We start from the raw sequence: 16,628 nt of genomic DNA, 5'->3' as shown, positions 1-16,628 counted from the left end.
GGAGAGAAAGAGAATAGAGAATGGAAGGACATTTTCCAAATAGTTTTGGTAACCCTTCTGGGGGTTACGTTTAAAAATGATGTTGTACTAAAATCTCTGGAAGTTTCTTGCCCAGGTTAGTGCAAAATATTATCTGCTATCCCTTCAGAGATGACAAAATGCACCAGAAACGTGAGGAAAAAATACATTCCCGAATTGAAGATGTGTTTCCCTTCCCTCCCTGAACGCGTTACTATTTGATCGGTTCTTATTAAATAGCTCAAAAGATCTGGAGATTTCGACTCGCGGGGAGAAATGCTGGGTTCTTGGTCCAAAAGAAAATTTTGGAGCTGATTCCAGCTGGCTCTCCCAGCCTTGTGCTCTGTCATGGTTTCAGTCCTGCTTCAGGGGGAAACGGGTTAACTATTTCCAAGGTAAGAGTCGGGGAAAAAAGCTCAAAGTAAGGAACGATGATTTAAAAACGGATATTTGAAACTTCCTTGTTTAAAAAGGGGGATTTAAAGTAGCACTTGAGCTCCACTCAGCGTCTCTTTTCGGCCTGACTCCTCAGCAATATTTTTTTAAGAAAGTTGTGAATTTTTCCCCCTCCTATTTTTTTTTCCTTTGCTGTGTTCTTTAAAGTCTCTCGCAGCTCCAGGAGGGCTCATTGGGCGAAGATGTCCCAGAGCCGCGATTAATCGGAGGGAACAGCTGGAATATTGATAAGGGCGGAAAACGGAAATCAAATGAAAAGTGGAGGGCACAGAAGCGAGGGAAAGGAAAGCACGTCCTGGAGCTGCGAGCAGCACAGAAGCCCCCTGAGGAAATGCCTGGTTGATGCAGCCTGTCTGGATGGGCTGGGAATTTTAACTTCAGCGCTGCTCTGGATCCAACAAGTTTAAATCTCTCCTCTCCTCGCAAAACTGCAGCGGCAAGGGTAGTAATCCACAGCTGGGAGAGTTCTGGTTTTGGTCTCAACCTGGATCTTTACAAACTGCTCTGCCACTGGTTGAGGGGAAAGGGTATAAAAGGTGAGTCATTTAAATCCCGGTAACAAGAATAAGCAAGAGGCGATTCTAAGAGTAGTTTAAGAGGCCCTTTTATATTGCGACTGACGCTGGCAGGGCGAGACGATTGATAAATAATCCACTGTAGACTTCTGAAAACGGGCTCCAAAATATGCAGATGTATTTATTTTATTGCACTGGCGTAATTAGAAGAGGGAAGTGATGGGGGGGAAAGGGGGAGAGCGCTAATTAGGGGTAAAGAGGGGAGCGGGGGAAACCAATATGGGAATCCTTGACCCCAGAAAATTTACTGGCGAAGCAAAATTACCTCGTCCGTCCACTCTGCCTACCCCCACCCCCCGGTGCAAGTTCAGAAGCAAAAGAAACTGGAATGTGTTAGGAGGGAGGACGACAGGAAAAAAAGAATTGTACTTATCAGAAACACATTGTCCAGTTCGGAGCCGGCTGCCCTCCTGTGCCAGCTGGCCGCGTAATAAATGCTGGAAAAATCAATAAAAGGGGGGTTACGTGCAGATAGCGAACTTTTATTTTCCAGTTGTTGGGCTGTGGGGTTTTTTCTTGCTTTCTCTCTTTTTTTCTACGCTAAGTCAGCAGCTGTTGCGGGGCCGCGGGGGTGTCCCCGGGCTTTGCGGGGGGACACAGCTCCGGAGCGGGGCTCTCCCAGCTCCAGCGGCCGGGCTGCTTCATTAACCAGGGCCGTGATTAACCGCCGGGGTCTGGCTTGGATTAGACCAGGACAAACTGGACTAACTGCGCGCTCAGGACCCCACAGCCTTTCCTGCAGAGCTCCCAAAAAACACCCAACAACCCCCGAGTGTCGTGCGCGACTCTTTCTGCATCCTCCTAATCCCGTCGTGTCACTTCTCTGTAGTAAATTCTGAGTAAATGTCTCGACTTTTCCCTCCGCATCCCGGCAAAACGGGACGGAGCAGCAGCGCTTGGGAGCTGCTGAGGGTGGGGGTGTGGGTGTGTGTGAATGTGCTTGTGCTTCTTAATGATGCCCTAATTACACTCGGCTAATCGCTTTCTGGCGCTTCCCAAAAGGAATAAAGACCCTGAGAGGAGCGAGTAAGGAAAAAAAAATCCGTTGTGGGATATTTTCGTGCCTGTTTTCCCACACACCATCACATTTTTCATGATTGTTGTTAATCTCTGCAGTGATGACTCGGGGGGGAGAGGCAGAAAACCCCCCCCGTTCATCGGGAGATCATCAAGTCTTAGAAGTACAGAAAACCAGATGTAGTTGATGCAAGTGTGACGGAAAGTTTGGGCAGGATCCGAGCTAGAAGGGCTGAGAGTGACAACTCTGAGGGTTGGGGGTTTTTAAATATTTTGAACGATACTTCCATTCGGTATTATTTTTAATTTATTGTTTAATTATTGTTGGTGAGAAAGGTTCTTTAGATCAATCTTGGCCGGCAGGTTTAATGGCTCGGGATGGTTTCAATGAGGCAGGAAAGGCAACTGCCCTTCACTCAGCCAAGTGAAACCCTTGGATACAAGTCAATAGGGTTAACTAGTCTCGACATGAAAACATGAGTATTTCAGCTGGCTTTTAATTGTTGGCTAAGAAATTCAGTTAATCAAATGTCAAACATTTCCCTCTGCTCTGGGCAGAAGTGGAGAAGGCTCTTTGCCTGAGGAGAAGGGGGAATCCAACCAAACTGTTATTAAAAACCAGAAATAAACTCCTGCTTTGTGAAGTCCTGATATTACTTGAGTTTTAGTTACTGTTCTGGATGTGTTTCTGTGTCCTTTAAAAGTTACACTTAAATACTTGATCACTCCTCTTTAAATTTTATTACTAATTTTATTATTCAAACGATGTTTTATTTCTCTGCTTGTCTCCATACAAGTATATGATTCGATTTTTTTTTTTAATTTATTTCAGGTCAAATTAAGGACCTTTAAATATATCTAAAAAGCAAGTAAGGATGTTTCAGACTGTACCAGACACCTCGTCTTACGTCAAGGTAAGACATGACAGCATCTTTAAACAGGTAATGTCACAAATTACAATCCTCCCAAATTCATAATGAATATTAGTTGAAATGAATATTGAAGTTGAAAACTTTGCTCTTTCTTACTGAATTTAGCAGAAAAAAGAAAATAATCCCTCTGCCTTCAGTGGGAGAGGGGGCAGAGAAGACTCAAATATCACAGTTATCCTTCTGGAAATGGGCAGGATCGAGTCAAAAGTTGGGAGAACAGCAAGATGTAAAAGTGGTCTTGTCTTTTATTGCCCTGCACTGGTGCTCGGTTCGGGGGTTGTGCCATCGCGGTGTCACAGGAGGGTGTCCTGAGCTCCATCCCAGCCGGGGTTTGTCGCTCTCAGCCCGAGGTGCCCGCGGTGCTCCCAGCGCTGCACCCCTGAACTGCCCCCCGAAGTTCTGCCCTCCCGGAGAGCTTTGGGGCTGCCCCGGAGCTGAATTCCATGCACTGCCCTCCGCTCCTCCTCCCTGCCAGCTCCTCAGCCCCACGGGCAACATGATCCGGGAGGTTTGGTGGTTTTTTGAAAGGTACATTTCAAAATGAATTTAGAGGGGGAAAATATTTAATGAGTTAAACCAAAACACCTCTTTGAGTTACAAGAAATGGATTGTCACACCAGGCACTGGTGTGCTACTGGGATGTCTTTCACAGTGTTCCTCGTGGTTTTCCCTAAGTCCTTCCATACAATTGAGAAGGTAAACTAACTTCAGTTGGTTTTATTTCTTTTTTTATCTGATAATTCTAAATCTTGCACTCTAAATAGTTGTTTGTACACATATATATATTTATAATTTAAAAAATGGATCTTAGAATGTATTTTGATTTGCCACTTCTGCCTCTCTCTTTTCCTTAAAATTAAAACAAATACCAAAGAAGGGTTGGCACAGCCTTGTCCCTTTATAACTCAGTTGAGCACTATATTATATTTGACATCATATAGGGTTTTTTTCACAACAGTTCCCAAGAATGTAAATAAACCAAGTCTGGGACATCTGGGTTACACGTTTAAGGCAAACCCTGCATGCAACAGCACTTAGGGAAAATCTAAAACACAAGCTCTTCTCTCCCTGAAGAAACACAGAAGGGTGTTAACTAGAGCTGGGTGGATAATTTGTAATGAATAATTTATTACAGGAATTTGGTCTCTCTTTTTTTTTGCTTTCCCTTAGTCAAGGATCCAGGCCTCAAGTGGGATTTTCCTGTACATACATATTATTGGGACTGATCCACTGCATGATTTCTGTGTATAATCCCTGGGTTATGGCTCATTTTGGGCAGCTCATTAGGAGTATTAGCTGCAATCAAGTCTGGTGGGATGACTCCCAGGTCGTGTGGCACTGCTTGTATCCCCTGATTGGATTGGATTGTGCAGCTCAATGGACCAGGTTTCCAGAGCAAATCCCACCAGGAATGGTCGAGATTCCCCATTTGGTTGAGATCCCCCCAAATCTCACTCTCAGCTCAGTGTTTCAGGGGTTGTTGGTGACTCCATTTCACTTTAGACCAGATTCTGCAACAACAGAAACTCTGTGGAAAAAAAAGGAAATTCAGGTCTTGGGAAGTGAAATTCCCTCCCAGCTCAAGCAGAGCAAGCTGGTGCCCAGCCTGGGCTTGGCTTTAGCAGGAATTCCCTTTGGAGCTGCTGGCTGTGAGCTGGTGCCCAGCCTGGGCCTGGCTTTAGCAGGAATTCCCTTTGGAGCTGCTGGCTGTGGGCAATGATTGAACTGTTCTGTTCCCAAGGAAGAGATGAAGGCCCTGTGACATCCTCTAGTCTGGCATCACTGCCTTTTGCTGGGAGGCAGATCCAGCTGCTGCCCCAGTCAGTAGCACAATTCCTTTTGAATTAAGTGGAACCAAGATCCAGGTCTAAATAATTCAACATTCCAGCGGGATTGAGTGAGTCTGTCCCTAACTGGGTCGGGATAACCTCGTCTTTAAGAACAATCCTGCAGGCAGAGGGCTTGGACAAAGTCCTCTTGGAATGAGTATGTGCTTGATCCAGAAGGAATAGCTCCTCAGGCAGGACAGGATTTATCCAGTGTGCCAGTTGGAGGGATGAGGGAGCTGTGTGAGCCTTTTATTCCAGCCCTTCATCTCTACTGCTGTTATTTTGAGCAAGGATTTTGTCTCTGGTGTTTTGTCTCAAAGCTTCTTTCACACCCGTGCCGTTGGGGAAATGATTTGTTCCTGTGCTTAAAAAAAAATCAACAGGATTTTCACAGGAGTCTGATCCAAAATCTTCTGAACAAGGGAAATGTCTCCCATTGAGTCTTCAAAGTTTGGTTGGGCAGCTCAGTACCAGTGAGAGAAGGTGGTACCTGGGGAGCTCACTTAGAGCAGTGAGGCTGTTCATAAAAGTGGGAATGGGATTAAATTCAGGGAAGTTAGAACCTGAAACATGTGGATTGGGTTAATCTCTGGCCCCTCTGAGCTTGGTGGCACTTTCCACTGACTCAGACACACCCAGAGCCAGCAGAGAGGTTCTGGCAGTGCCTGGTTGGTTGTACAAGAGTTGGGATTGACTGATGTTCCAGGGACATAGTTGGGAAACACGGCTGTGCATCCAAGCCCCGGTGGAGTGAGCTTGGTGTTCCTAAGAAAGACACTTCAACTCTCCATTCCTCCACTTCTCCAGCTTTCAAATGTAGATGCAGCTGCTGTGTAAGAACAAGGAGCTGCTCAGACTTGTCTCTCCTGCTCCCCCACTCTGATCTTTCAGAACTTCCCAAGCTGTGGTGAGCAGGAAGTTTGAAAAGCAGAAGGTTGAATCCCAACTCCTCTCTCTTCCCAGATGATGATGATGATTCTTCTTATTGTTGTTATTTTCTTTCATGTCATTCCTTCCCCAGAAAAACTTACTTCTTCCTCCTATGGGAGGGAGAAGTATTTTACTTATTGCTTTTGTGGGATGTAAATGCTACTCCCATCAGTAAAAACAGCATTTGGATTGATGTCTTCTACAAATCCTCTTTGACAGATGCACAGTGTATATCAACTTTAGGTTTATTCTGTGCTTTGTACAGAGAAATGCCTTGTCTCTGTATGTTGTACCATGGGAGGGGCTTGGACAGGGTGTTCCACAGGAGCTCCCAGGAGGAACAAACTCCCTGTCACACCCCTGGGGGACCAAACAGCCTCTGAGAACCTTCAGAAGACCTACAGGTCACACTGTTCTTGTCGGGGCTTGGAGGGGTGAGGTGAGGAAGCTGGAGGGGCAAGAGGAGGATTTCATATTTAAAGAGTTTGTTTTAAGGAGGGTGTTTTAACAAGTGGAGTCACACTGGTTGAGGTTCAGCCTCTCAGTGTTGTAACCTTGGTTTACATCCCAACCACGTAGGATGTACCTAAAGCCCTGATAACAGACCCTACACAACCTCCTGCCCAACCTTCTCTCTCACACTTCTTGTATGGGCCTTGATGCAATGGAGGGGTGGGAATTCATAAAAATGAAAGCTAATTTTGATCCTTACTGGCTTCTTCTACACAACTGTTCAAGTATTTATATCCCTCATACCGTTAGGGACTTACTGATCTGCAAGTACTTAATAATTTACAGTATATCAGAGGGTGCTAATCTCATCTAAACATGAGCATTTGACTTTAGAGAATGGAACATGTAATATAATTGGGAAATTAAATTTTAAAAGAAGACAGCGCTGGAATCCTAACTGTAGGGATATGGAAAGAATTAGGGCTATAAGCAAAGCAACATGACCTCTGAATACTGATTTTTTAATTATTACCACTACCACAAGCTACTCCGGGCCAGAGCAGCCCCTGCTCCCCCCTGCACCGCCAGCCTGTGCTTTGACATGTGTGGAAAGGCGGCACCGGAACAGTTTTGGGGGGTGCATAATTTACCCCCGCTTCTCTTCTGCCCTTCGGCAACGTCCCAGCGCTGATCTCCCCTTTTATCCCCAACCCCCTCCTCGCACACTCAGCGCTTCTGCTTTCGCTTCCCCTGCTTGGAAACGCAGCCACTGCCCTGCCCTGCCCTCCCCGAGGCATCCTGGGGTGCACCTCCCGAGGCCGGGGGGAACCTCCCTTCCTGCTCCTGGAGTCCCTTTTCTTCCCCTGGAGCCCTTTTCCTTCCCCTGGAACCCCTTTCCTTTCCCTAGAGCCCCTTTCCTTCTCCTTGAGCCCCTCTCCATCCCTTTGAGCCCTTTTCCTTCCCCTGGAGTCCCTTTCCTTCCCTCAGAGCTCTTTTCCTTCTCCTGGAATCCCTTTCTTTCTCCTGGAATCCTTTTCCTCGCCCTGGAGCCCCTTTCCTTCCCCTGGAGCCCCCTGCCCAGGCGGCCGTGCCGGCTGGAGGCAGGACTGGCCAGGTGAAGCCCCTTGGCCTGAGCAGAAGGCAAAGGAGAGGGCGATGATGTTCCCGGTGTCCCGGCATCACCCCTGCTCTCCCCCTCCTTTCCTCTGCCGCGCCCGGAGATGATATTCCAAAGCTGCTGCGGAAAGTGGTCTCCAGCCCAGCCCTTGGAAAGGGGCACGAGGATGGATTTTCCACCTCTGTGCAAGCGCGGGGTTCTCGCTTTAAAAATGGGTTTAATGCAACCATAACGTTTGTGGGGCCGTACAAAGAAGCATATTCATGGAGGCAAAATGGGCTGCGTGGCTGGAAACAATATTGGGTTTGTTCTTGCTCTCACTCGGCCTGGAAAGTTTACAGAAGCCCGAAAGAGAGAGGGGGGTTAATTCTTTTTAAGGACAAAACAGGGAGGTTTTCTTTGGAGCGGGCGACGCGCAGGGCACTGCCAAAGCCCGGCACAGACACGTCCTCCCTCCCGCTGAACAGGAGCACGGGCTGCTCGGGACAGGTTGCAGGGAAAGGATATCCTGGGATTTGCCTTGTTTCGCAGCGGGGATGATGCTGAGGAACAGAGCGAGGAGGAGCCGCGCGGGCTCGGCCCGCAGGTGCTCAAGGATGCGCGGGTGGAGCAGGAGGAAACCTGGGCAGCTGGAGACCCTGGCAGGAAAGGGAAAATCAAAGCCTTCGTGGACTGGTTTTTCGGGTAGTGATGTTCCTACTGAGCGTATCCTCCAGCGCTTTATCCCTTTCTGCCTCTTCTTTTTCCCTTTTTTTTTATTTTTTTCCCCACACTCCCGCCCCCCATTCCTGGCGTCCCGCAGGATTTCAGTTCCTCCCGGCTGGGCTCGGGCCGGCGGCCCAGGCACCCCCAGGGAAGGGGGGAACGGCGGCAGCTTTGTCGGCAGAAGCTGCCGTGAACTCCCACGGCGTTCTCACACCTCGGGGTGATTAATTACGCAGACACCGAACCGTTCTCTTTTGGACTCTCATTTCTTGGGGCAGAAACGCTGCTAAATTGTTGAACTTCAGCAAGTCCTTGATTAATGCCTTGTGACAAGTTGGTGCTTAAGGATTTCGTTCTTGTTTGCACCTACCTCTCTATTTTACAAAGATCCCTTCCCGCTTCCCGCTGTCCTGAGTGTTCCCCGTGCTCAGCCCCAGCGCTGTGTGGGGAAGGGCTGTTGTTCTTCCCTTCCCGCTTTACCTTCAAGACATGGTTTGAATTTAGGTCGAGAAGGTGGGAAAGAAATTGTTTGTCTGCTGGAAATGTGGCATGTTAGAGCTTTCCAAAATAAACCAGACCCTCGGGCACAAGGGACGAGCTTTTGCAGTGACCCTCGCATTTAGAGAGCAGCAACCAACCCCCTCCCCAGCTCTGAGACCTTCTAATGGCTCCATTCTTTCACAATTTACTGAAAAACGCCCCCCTCCAATATGCTGGATCCAGGGAATTTTGTATTCCAGCCTTTCCTATGCTCCTATGTTTAGAAGGAGAGGAGGTGTGGAGGGAAAGGGGAGCGAAAAGGGAAGAAAAAAGAGAGTAAACGCTAAGGGGGGAAAAATGCTTTAAATCTTTCCTGTAAATCTCCAAATATATGAAGTCTGAGGAACAAATTCAAAGCAGGCACGGACGCCTGAAGAGAAGTTAGAGAGAAATATTCTGTTCCATTCAAGCGCATCAAGGGTCTCGCTGAAGCCTTGTTTGGCTAAGGTCAGACGAGACTGGGTTCTCCAATAAAAATAAATCTCAAATTAATTATGGCCTCAAGCGAGGGGCCAGACGTTTGGAGCTAGTGCACTGCAGTCTGTTTTTTTGGCCTTCAGTATTTTTGTTTTTTGTGCCTTAGCTTTCCAATAATTGCGGGATGGGGGAGGGAGGGAGGGCGGGGGTGGTTTTATTGGGACATGGGGCTCAAATAAAAGCAGCCAGGACACTGCTCACCCCGCTCTCCGCCTAATTGCGGTGCAGCTTCAAAGCTACTGCATCTTCTCCACACCGCTTTTAAGACATTATGCTTTACTTAGCACCGATTAGCAGGGAACAACTTTCCGGCTTCAAGCTCCCACATCTCATGGGCTGTTCCTGTAGGGAGGAGGGACCCGATCCTTCAGTTGTGGGGCTGGAACACTCCACTGATTCCTTTTTATTGCTGGAGCTAAAAAGCAGAGCTTTGCCCAATTAGTTTAGTTTAGAATTGGGATTCGTTTCTGGGGATCAAATCCCAGGGCTGCAGTTTGGGCTTTTTGCTTGTGAGGTTGTGGGTTTAGAAAATAAACACAACGCGTCGCGTTTTTCATTCTGCAACGGAGACGGTGCCAGAGGCAAGTCAGACCCAGAGATTCCAAGCGTTCACTGAGGCTGGTGGAGATTTTCCCCTCTAGTAAAGGCTGGAGTAGGATAAACCCTGGCCTTCTGCAAGGACACAATGATGGGAAACGTTGTGAAACATGATTATTGAGAAAAGAATATATAGGAAGAGATATATATACATACAAGATATCGCTAGCACAAGGTACTATATTTATATAAAATATATACATATATAATATATAGCACGAGCTACGTGTATAGAGAAGCTGGTTACAACAAAGAGGACACTGTGTCTCAGTTAATGCAAGATGAGCCACTTTCTAGCGACAGAGCCAGGGCGTGGCTGCCGCGTTTTCTGGGGCTCCCCTCCCGTGTTCACCGCGTGAGTTCACAGCGACCCCAGGCTGGGGTGAAGGAGAGCTCAGCTGATGCTGTTGGGGTCAGATGGGGTGAGAGAAGCCAAATCCCCTCTCCCATCCTCCGAAAATCATATTTCTAACCTGCGCCTGAGGCTCGGGAAGGTTTTCATGATGTTTATTCCTATGGAATAACTCGACGGTTTTAATTGCGAAGTGATGCCCGCTAATCCCGTGGGAATTCCAGGAGGAAAATCCATATCTTTAGGGTTCTGCAGTCCCGCGAAGTCCTGTAGTTCCCGGCATGGAACTCCACTGAGGGGTTAATTCCTTTGGTACTGCCCGTGAATCAGTGACGGGCTCAGTCCCCCCAGAGTGTCCTTATTCGTTTCGATCGGATCACCCAAAATCGGCGTTTTCACCTTCTCCGGGTGAGGCTGCAGCCGGTGTAACCCAATAATAAAGACGAGGAGAAGAGGTGGGGACATGCCAAGCGCTTGAGATCAATACTGAACTAATTAAAAGCTCCAGAATTTCGTTTCATTCATAAGCGCGGTGAAAGAAAAAAGTCATAGTACCAATAATTGAGGAGTAACTGATTTCTACCAGCCTGTCCCAGTGTCAGCATCTGAAATCCTCCGTGGTTGTCAAGATCAAATGATTTTCCAGATGTCTGGTGGTAACCACATTAAACAGATCATAATTCCTTTGCTGTATGTACATGTGCATCCAAACGTCGAGCAACAGATTAAAAGTTGCACACATTGCTCAGCCCCGTGCGCGGCTTTCTCTGCCGGGCTTTGCTCCCTTCTCACTCAAACACAGTTAAATACTCAGTTAAATAACAGAAAAATACCCAAAGTCACCGCACAATCACCTGGGATGATGCGGAGCTTTGGCGCATGGAGGTTGTGAGTAGTTCAACCTTATAAAAACCGTTTGAGGTGACTTCAGGGGTGGGTTTTTTGGAGGGGGGAGAAGAAGGAGGGAAGAAAAAACAACCCCCCCCCCAATGAAGCAAAGCTTCTATTGTTACGTTATTTGGAAGGAAAAGAATAGATCGTTCGGCTTGTCTGAGGCAGTGTTTGACAACTTCGCTCGTTATTTTATCTCCTGGATTTTCGCAAATGTTGTTTTAGCCCAAACCCAAGAGCTAAGACAGGAACATCCTCCCCAGACCCGACCTAACAAGTGACCCTACCTGGCACCGTTTGGAGCCATCCCCAGACATGCAAAATAAGCCCCCGAGGGTCACGGTGCCCGTCTGGCCACAAAAGGCAGAGCTGGGTTCCTAAAATATCTCCAGGTGGGAAGGGGGGTCTGTTTGTCAGCTCCCCCCTTGGGAGCGCTGGGGATGCTCGGGGGGGGGCGGGTTTGTTTGTCCCCTCACCCGGGCTGGGCAGGGGCTGGCTGGGGAGGGTCGGGCTCCTCTCCCGTGAGCTGAGCACGTTTTCAGCTGGTTTCTCCCCACTGCCGGTCCCGCAGCCTAAACCCAAAGTGCCCTGTGGGGTCCGTGGGTGACAGAGGCTCTTTCCACGGGATTTTTTCCCCTTCCTTTCGTGGTTCAGGTCCTCAGCCTGTCCTCTCCCTCACCCCCCGCCCTCGTTGCTTTTCGGGGCTGGTGGGGAGTGTTGTCTAGAGAGGAAACCATTTGGGTTTTGAAAGGATGCGTTTCACTCTTCCCTTTAACCTCTCGCTTTTCTGGTCGCTGCAGCCTCCTGCCATGTGGTAACGCCGAGGGGGGAGCGGGGACAGAACACTGCCGGGGGGGAGACGGGACGGAGGGCAGGGAAAAGGCAAGAGCAATGCGGAAAGCAAAGGGTTAACCGTGATTTCTTTTAATTGAACTCCAGTTCTTGTGGCCCTAGGCAAGGGGGGACCTGACCCCGCTAGCAGCATCCAGATGTGCAGCTCTCCGGGGACCCCGGCGCAGACCCCTGGACTGTGGAGCAGACAGGGGGGGCCGGGGGATGGGGAGAGGGGAGGCGGCCGGGCTGTCCCTCCGCTCCCCCCCTTCACCTCCCGGCTGCGGGCGGCCTCAATCGCTGGCAAGCAGCGAGCCCAAAACCTCCAGGTCTGGTCACGTTCAGCCCCGTGTCTGCATCTGAACTGCAAAATTGTAGCTGAATTGATGAGGCTAATTTCGGAGGAGGGGGAGGGAGGGGAGGGAGGGGCAAGGGGGATCTGTAGCTCTCTCCTGCCAGCTTCGGGCTCGCAGAAATAAAGTATTAATAAGGCATCTCTGCCGCAGCCGAGTAGAAACACTAGTGGCATTATTGCATTTCCCCTTTGGAAGGGGCGGGTGCAGGATAACTTTGGATATCATTTTGATTTCCCCCAACCCCAGCCCCCCTCCCCGTGGTTGGACTAAAGACAGGGGGAAACAAAAAGCCTGGACACAACTGGCACTGGACAAGGTAATCCATCCTTCCCACCGAGAGACCCGACGTGCAGGAGAGTCCTCCTGCCTTGACACTTTTCTTTCTTGGCTTCCCCTCCTTTTATTCCCCGCTCTGCTCTTTCCCTCTGCGGCGTTTGCAGAAGTGGGGCAGAAAAGAGCCCCGAGTGTTGCATGATGTGTTCCGCTGCTGCTTATTTTTGCGAGGGAGGGGGGAAGCGGGGGAGCTGCACAGGCGGGTATTGTCTCCTTTCCTCGGCTCCTCTGGAAGCTTGCAGCTTTTCCCGGAAAAAGGAAAAGCGCGTTTTCTTCTCTGCTGATCGCTCCCGTTTGAATGAAAGGGAGAACTGCACGCCAGAGGCTCGCCAGGTCTAAAATGAGATTTAAAGGCTGGTGGTTGAGAGTTTTTTGTGTGCGGTGCCCGTTAGGACACGGCTTGGGAAGGGAAATTTCGGCTGATCTGACAATCCCCGCGAATTGTTGTCATCTTTAGCCTATAAAGTGGGTTTCCCTCCTCTCGTTTGAGTGAGGTTTTAACAGCTTAGCGAGAGACTCGCACCGTGAGTGGGAAAGGATTCCCAGCCCCTGGGAGAGATGGCTGGACACCCATGCATCCCAGTGTCTCCCCCTCAGAGCCCGACATCCCACCCCTCGAGACGAGCGGGAGTGAGGGGAAGGGGCGAAAGTGGCAAAAAGCCTCCGCTTCCCCGCAGCCCCATTCCCAGCCTGGATTTAATTGCTGGAGTCGTCTGTCTGTCTCACATTATTGCACTTACCGCTCATTTCTGGCAGGGACCGGACCCTCGTCTCACGCTCCTTGCTGGGAGGCGTGAAGGAGGGGGAGTGAAGTATGCTTTAAATACGTTTTTTTTTTCTTTTCTTCCCCTGCCCGCCGCGACCGAATCGTATTTACGGTTTTCTCCCCTTAATTTTTGCCGGTGACTGGAAAACGCATTAATAAAAAAATCTGTGGGAAGAGACGGAAATTCAGTGAGTCAGGCTGAGGCTGCTCCAGCCAAAAGGAAAAAAAAAATGGCAAAAACCCACGTTAAACTAAACTGTGGGATGACACACGGCGCTGGCTAAGACGGGCTGGGGTGCAAGGCAAGGGCTGCGCTGGACTGGCCGCCCCAGCGACAAACAAGAGCTGTGACAGAGGTACCCATTGTTCTGCCCCTTCTTATCTAAATGGAGCAAATATCCTGTATGTAAAATATATATATTTTCAACAAGAAGGCAGGACCAGCGGAGAGACGAAAGTTTCCTCCTCGAGTGACTTCACTTCCCAAAATTAGCAGAAAAAAACGTTTCATCCGGTTAACTGTCTCTTTTTCGCTCTGCTGCAACAACCAAAGTTAAAAAAAGAGAGAGACGGAGAGAGAGGGAGGAAGGGAGGGAGAGAGGGGGAGAGGGGGTACGGAGTGAGCAGCAAAACCGCTGGAAGGGCAGCGAGAAGAGCGAAAAGAGAGAGAAGGATAAAAAACTTCAGGAGGCGTCGGTCGCAGGCTAAACCGGGTCAATGTGTGGAATATTGCTGGTCCCGGCTGGAAGTTATTCTAGATGGACGGCACTATTAAGGTAAGGGGGGCAGGACGGGCCGGGGGTCCCCTGCAGCCGGGGGGGCGCCGGGAAGGGGCGCGGGGCCGGGGCCGGCTCCGGCCGGGCTCTTCTCATCCTCCTCCTCCTCCTCCTTCTCCTCCTCCTCCTCCTCCCCGTCGCCGCCGCCGTGTCTCGGGGCTCTCCCCGGGGCTCGGGGGGTTCGCAGACGCTCGTCCCCGCTCGGGGGGGCTCGGAGGGGCCGCGGGGCCGTGCCCGGCTCCGGGCGGGCAGTGCCAGCTCCTGCCCCGGGGCTCGGAGCGGGCTCGGAGCTGCCCCGCTGTGCCCCCGGCCCTGCCGGGAGGGCTCCGCTGGCTCCGGTGGTCGCCCCTGCCTTTGCTCCTGCAGTCATTTCTTTTTTTTTTTTTTGGCGGGGAGTTGGAAGAGAAACATCCCCTGGCTTGGGGAGAGGCAGCGGGAAAGGGAAGCTGAGTGTGTGGCAAATAAACCACCAACATAACCAACCTCGGGTGGCCTTGAGCAACCGGGGACGCTGCCGGGGCTCGGAGAGCGGTTTCCCCTCCTTCCCCCCCGTCCCACCGGCCGGTCCTCCAGCCTCTGGAAAGATGAACCGAGCCTTTCCAAGTCCCTTGAGGTGCTTCTCAAAGCCCAGGCAGCACAGGGGGGACTTTCTGGCTTTGGGGGACCCTGCTGCGATTCTTACGGGCTCTTCTCGAGGGAGCGCTGTAGAACAGGAGCAGTTTGAACAGAGGAGCCTTGAAGCAAGACGCGCTGTGGGTGTGTTTGGGTTGGAGGATTTCGAAAGAAGATGCCTATCGCCTGGGTGGGGTGTCATTTCGTCTTAAAAGTGCTCTTTTTTTTGGTGTATCTTTTCTTTTTTTTTTTTTTTTTCTCTTTTTTTTTTTTTTTTTTTTTTTGTTTTTTTTTCTTTTGCTGACCTGGGTAGAAAAAATGCTGCAAACTGGCAGGAACTGAAACTTTCTCCCTTAGATTGCAGCTTGTGACAAGTGCACGGTTTGGAAGGGTCTCAAAAGAAGGGGGAGGGAAGGAGATGGACAGGAAGAGAAAATGGAAAGAGGAAAGAGAGAGGGAACGAAAGGGTGGATGTCGGAAAGGGAGAAAGCATGAGCACTGAAAGCACAAAATTTGGGAGGTATGTCAGGAATAAGACAAGTTTTCCCCTCCACCACCTCAGATTCGTAGCAAAAGTAACCTGGGCCTCACTCAGGATAAGTTTAGTGCACCACAACCCTCTTTGATTTGCGGAGCCCTAAATATTGTGCAGTGAAAGTGCAGAAATCTCCCATCTGTAGATTTGCTGCGGTGCACACATGGACCTGCTTTGCTGCCCAGGCCATGAGCCCTGAACGGAGCTGAGTATTCCCATCAGGCAGGGAATTCCTGGAGCCCCGGGAGCTGCTCCCATCCCAGGCAGCCCGTGTTGCACAGAGCTGCTGCTCACCCGCAGCCCCTGCGGTTCGGGGATGAGGAACTGCGACACTTCGCAGCTCCTCTTCCAGTCACGTTGGGAAGCTGTGGCCGAAGGAGGAACTCACTCAACGCATCCCAGGTCACTGCCCCGGCTCCCGCCCTGCCCACTGCCTGCTCTGCCCTTATCCTGCTTCTCTCCTGGGCCAGAAATGATCTGGCTGATTGCTCAGACAAACGGCATCCAGACACTCCAGATCTCCTCCGGGCTCACTACTGAGCTGTTCCAAGTTGCTGCAGGTGCCCATGTCCTGTTTGCCACCTCTGATAATTTCCCCTTTCTCTGCACCATGCACTGAGCTCAGGGCTCCGTGGTGCCTCTGGGATTATCTGAGATCTCTTGCAAGTTTTCCTTTAAAAAGTGGGTTCAAGGAGTATTAACCCCACACAGTGACAGATTTGCTGCAGAGAAGGGAAGGGTTAGGCCACCTTGCCTGGCTTGTCTCAGGTGAAGGGCAGCAGGAGAGGATGTGGCTTCAGATGCTGCAATGTTTTTGGTGTGCTGAGCTCTCCAGATAACCTGTGCTGCAGGGCAGATCCTCTGAATTCTAGGGCACAGCAAAGCAAACCTGTCCACACCCAGAGAAAAGCAATTTAAAAGCAATCGTGCCTTAGTTCTGCTCTCCCAGAGTTGTACACATTGATTTATCTCAGAGCTGTGTTTGTGTGGGGAAAAATATGGCAGAAAGATGCATGGAAGTGACTGGAGAGCAAGAAAAACACAGCAGAAAGCTCTTTCATCATCTCCAGCAAGACCAGGGGAGGGAGCAGATGAAATCTGAGTTCCGGGGCGGGTAAGAAACGCTTCCCTCCCCGAGCTCAGAATTATTCCTGTCAGTGCAGGGAGCAGTGCTCCGTTTGGGAGAGGGCTATGCAGTCCAGATGATTTTCTTCTTGAGAAGCTTAAACTTGGCAAGTGACTCTCTTTTTTGAATTTATGCAAAACTATTCCATGGACTAATTGTTTTAATTGAGCCAGAGACTTTTAGCTGCACACTTGACAGGTGCAGGAGTTTGGGTTGAGTCTGCTGTGAAAATCTCTCCCTTTGCCCTGCAACCTCTAATATTGGGCTGGTACTTTTCTCTCAGTCTTTCTGTGCCATTCAGAAAGAGTTTTGGTGACAGACTGGTTTTACCCACATGGAATAATTTAAGTGCACACCTGCCCAGCTGCAGGGGAACTTTGCAGTGAGGGGGTAAATCCACTGGA

At 50.0% G+C, this 16,628-nt stretch overlaps 1 protein-coding gene and 1 long non-coding RNA gene across 4 annotated transcripts in view; one reads left to right on the top strand and one right to left on the bottom strand.

Moving 5' to 3' along the window:
• Window positions 1–549: 549 nt before the first annotated feature.
• FLI1 (Fli-1 proto-oncogene, ETS transcription factor) overlaps window positions 550–16,628 on the top strand; it is an 89,451-nt gene continuing 73,372 nt past the window's right edge. Inside the window, exons 1-2 of one of the 3 annotated variants that reach the window (XM_064634670.1) lie at window positions 550–1,010; window positions 2,899–2,980. In XM_064634670.1, the coding sequence (XP_064490740.1) occupies window positions 2,942–2,980 (39 nt within the window). In that variant the 5' untranslated portion in view covers window positions 550–1,010; window positions 2,899–2,941. Of the gene's footprint in view, window positions 1,011–2,898; window positions 3,008–13,553; window positions 13,952–16,628 lie in introns of those variants that run through there. The other 2 variants (XM_064634668.1, XM_064634671.1) reach the window with 2 other exon arrangements.
• Window positions 11,798–13,555, bottom strand: LOC135402015 (uncharacterized). Its single transcript, XR_010425011.1, has 2 exons — window positions 13,150–13,555; window positions 11,798–12,744 (listed from the first exon to the last, which is right to left on the bottom strand). It is a non-coding gene; the product is annotated as an uncharacterized LOC135402015 (long non-coding RNA).

The sequence above is a fragment of the Pseudopipra pipra genome, chromosome 23, assembly GCF_036250125.1.
Source record: "Pseudopipra pipra isolate bDixPip1 chromosome 23, bDixPip1.hap1, whole genome shotgun sequence".
NCBI classification, from domain to species: Eukaryota; Metazoa; Chordata; class Aves; order Passeriformes; family Pipridae; genus Pseudopipra; species Pseudopipra pipra.
This window is presented reverse-complemented; position numbering and strand designations above follow the sequence as displayed.